Here is a 3,863-nt window from a genome sequence, read left to right as displayed (position 1 = left end):
AAAAAAAAAAAAAAAAAAAATTCTTTCTAAGCTATTTAAATATCTGTAATATATTCCATATATGCACACAGCACAATTTAATCAGCAATTTCTTCGTAAGAGGATGTTAGGATATTTATAAGAAAATAATTCTGTGATCATCAATAGCACTATTTTTCACAGTGAATTTTAAGCATAATTCCTTCACAATTCTTTACCTGGTTATTACAATTACCAATAATGAGTGCATCAGCCAGAGACAACTGTCCCACAATCATGCCCTGTTCCAGCAATGGGGCTCCTGTTTCAGCAAGGCGATTCGATGTGATAACAATGGTATTATCATCATTTAATACCATTACAGGGTCCGCCTAAAGAAAAAAGTAAGAATGGCCAAGACTAAATATCAATATAGTAAGTTATTCCTTCTTCTTGACATATAGACACAATAAAAACATAAACTACACGGTCATTTCTTATCAAAAACTGACCTCAATGAAAGCTGCTACTTCTTGAAGCACCAAGTTCCATTCCACTTGATCTTCAGTATTAAATCGGTGAGTATAATCTTCAATTTCATCTGACAATTCCTGATTTTAAAAACATTACAAAAAAGGTTATTAAAAAACCCATAAAAATACACAGCCATATAGAACCATATTCCTGACAGAAATCGACATACTTACAAAATTTGATTATTATCAATACACAGTCCTGATTATAACCAAAAACAAAGATGAAAACTAAACAAACTTTCTTCGAAAGTCACAAACTTCATAATACCCATCAAATAAAGTCTTTACAGAGATCTATTTCCTATCAGTGCTACATCGGCAATGAATTCATTAATGAAAAAATCAGAAAAGAGAAATTCAAAAATTTTAACATTAAAAAAACTGAGGCTGGATACAGTGTCTCACACCTGTAATCCCAGCCCTTTGGAAGGTCGAGGTGGGAGGATCATTTGAGACTAGGATTTCCAGACCAGCCTAGGCAACACAGTGAGACCCTACCACTACAAAAAATTATATATTTCTAAAAATACTTCCTGACTTTATTTGGATTTATATTATACAGTTTTTGGTAATATTTTTAATGATAACTGGGTATAAAGGAAGGTAGAAAAGAAGTATGGAGAGCTACTTCTGGTGCCCTTGTCAAAACTGGCGTGTTGAGCTGGGCACAGTGGCTCACGCCTGTAATCCCAACACTTCGGGAGGCCAAGGCTGGTGGATTGCTTGAACTCATGAGTTTGAGACCAGTCTGGGCAACACGGTGAAACCCTGTCTCTACAAAAAACACAAAAATTAGTTAGGAGTGGTGGCTTGAGCCTATGATTCCAGCTACTCAGGAGACTAAGGTGGGAGGATTGCTTGAGCCCAGGAGGCAGAGGTTGCAGAGAGACAAGATCATGTCACTGTACTCCAGCTGGGAGACACAGTGAGACCTTGTCTCAAAAAAAAAACCCCAAAAAACCAACTGGCATGTTATATTTGATACAAAATTAAGTATGCCATTGAAACTACTGAGTACAGAGTGCAACCAGAATTTCATATGCAATGATTACAGGTATTAAGTGGATCTGAAGAGAGTTAACTGTTTATCACCTGAGTTAACGAAGGAGAGACTTCATGCACTGTAAAGTGGTGGGAAAATAAAAATCATTCCCAATACCTTTGTAAAGCATTATGTACTTTTTCTTGACATAACATTTCAATTATTTTCTCTTAAAGTAAGTATTTTTGTTTGTTTGCATTTCCAGCCATCCATTGACGGGCTTTGAAATGTAAAACATGCAGAAAGGACAAAAGCAAGGAATCAAGATAATTATCTCAAATTAGTGTATTTGGAACATGAGAAGAGTTGGAAAATTTTTATCATTACCCTTGTCAGAAGTTACTATACTTTGAATGTTGTAATTATTTTGATATATCAAAATTATTTTAACCTAAAATCTGTTTTTAAAAAAATAAGATCATCCATATACAATTAGAGATTAGAATTTGAACTATTTTAAAGTACATTTACCTTTACCAGATCCTTTACAACATCCATTTTGTTGAGAAGAAGACAAACTACTATAAATCTTGCATAATATCGTAACTTCTTAACTACTAATTCAGGTCTATGGAAGATAAATGAAAAATTACTTATTAGATTAAAAAAGAATGCTTTTTGATTTTTTTAATTTTCCAATGGCTTTTAAAACTCTTTCCATCCTTTTCACACAATTATAAACATTTCCACATATAACCCATATAGTCTTTTTAACATATTTCTTACTGATTCATTAAGTTGTTTACTCATATATTCATTCATTCAACAAGTATTGAGAACTTAGGTGCATCAGGTACTATGTTAATTGCTAAAAGTACAATTGTAAAAAAACTAGAGATATTCCCTTCTTCAAAGATCTTACAGACAGAAAAGAAGTTAAAATGTATAGGAGAGAGATAAATGCTTAAAACACAATGGAATAATATAATGATAGGAGAAATAAAGAATGTTATTTGTGCCCACAGGACTAGATCTTGGGTGAAAAAAGGCTTCCTAAAGAAAGTAATAAATATTTAAGTTAAGAATACAAGGAAGTGTGGAGGACTACAGGCAGGAAAATATGATGTGAAAAGGATTCCAGGAAGAACATTCTTTGTCTTAAAATCTCATTTCTCTACTATTAGTATAAGCCAGCCAGCTTTTTCATGCTTATTGTTTGTATATCTTTTTTCATGCTTCTTTCAATTATCTGTGTCTTTTAATTTAAATTCACATGTTTTGTGGGCAATATATACTTCGGTCCTGATTTTCTGTCCACTTTGACTATCTCTGTGTCTTTTACTTGATGTATTTAGACCGATTACATTTAACGTCATTACTGCCTTGGCTAGGTTTATATCTACCACCTTGCTGTTTGTTTCCTATTTGCTCCTTCTCTTGCTGTGTTCCTCTGTTGTTCCTGTTTTGCTTTCTCTTTGGTTAATCAAATATTTTTTAGTGTTCCATTTTATATCATCTACTGGCTTCCTAGTTATACTACTTCTTTGTTATTGTTCTTTAAGTGATTGCTAGGAGTAACAATATGGATCCTTTAACTTATCAAATGCCCCTTACAATAGATTTAATCTGTTCACACGTAATACTTTACACTTACCAATTATCAATTCAAACCTGACATTTCCTCCTGCTTTCCATATCCTATATCACAAATATGACAGCCTTACAACAGTATATTTTTTGTATATGTTCAACATTTTCCGTAATAAAATTTTTTAAAAATTATTTTGACCCATGAGTTACTTACAAATGTGTCTACTGATTGACAAACTTTTGTTGTTGTTGTTTAAGAGATGGAGTCTTGCTATGTTGCTCAGACTGGACTTGAACTCCTGGGTTCAAGGAATCCTCTTGCCTCAGCCTTCTAAGTAACTGGGCTGCACATGCAGCTATTGATTTTTTAAAATTATGTTTTATTTTTGTTTTTAATGAAATCGTACCATGGTTAGAACACATACACTTTATTGAACCTTGCATTAAACTTGTGTTGTGGCAAGTATCAGTTAATTTCACAAATTTTCATTTAAGTTTGAAAATAACATATATACAGTTACTGTTGCACACAATTTTAGGTACACTGGAACAAACTTAATTGTTACGCAAATCTTGTAATTTCTTGTCTTCTTGATATATGAATTATTAAATATATCAAAAATTCCCATGTATATTAAATACTTATTCATTTCCCCACTTCAAAAAAACACTTTGCTTTATTATAATACTATGTTATTAGGTATATATAAGTTTATGATTTTTATATTTTCCTGAATTGTTGCTTTCATAATTACAGAGTAAACCGCTATTCTCTTTTTTTTTTTTTTTTTTTTTTT

The 3,863-nt window shown here is 32.2% G+C and overlaps 1 protein-coding gene across 1 annotated transcript in view; it reads right to left on the bottom strand.

Annotated features, from left to right (window-relative positions):
* SCAI (suppressor of cancer cell invasion) overlaps positions 1–3,863 on the bottom strand; it is a 200,440-nt gene that overhangs the window by 59,214 nt on the left and 137,363 nt on the right. Inside the window, 3 exon segments of the mRNA XM_017874756.1 lie at positions 198–350; positions 471–569; positions 2,008–2,104. Of these exon segments, the coding sequence (XP_017730245.1) occupies positions 198–350; positions 471–569; positions 2,008–2,104 (349 nt within the window).

Source organism: Rhinopithecus bieti, unplaced genomic scaffold, assembly GCF_001698545.2.
Source record: "Rhinopithecus bieti isolate Rb0 unplaced genomic scaffold, ASM169854v2 scaffold_7967, whole genome shotgun sequence".
NCBI classification, from domain to species: domain Eukaryota; kingdom Metazoa; phylum Chordata; class Mammalia; order Primates; family Cercopithecidae; genus Rhinopithecus; species Rhinopithecus bieti.
This window is presented reverse-complemented; position numbering and strand designations above follow the sequence as displayed.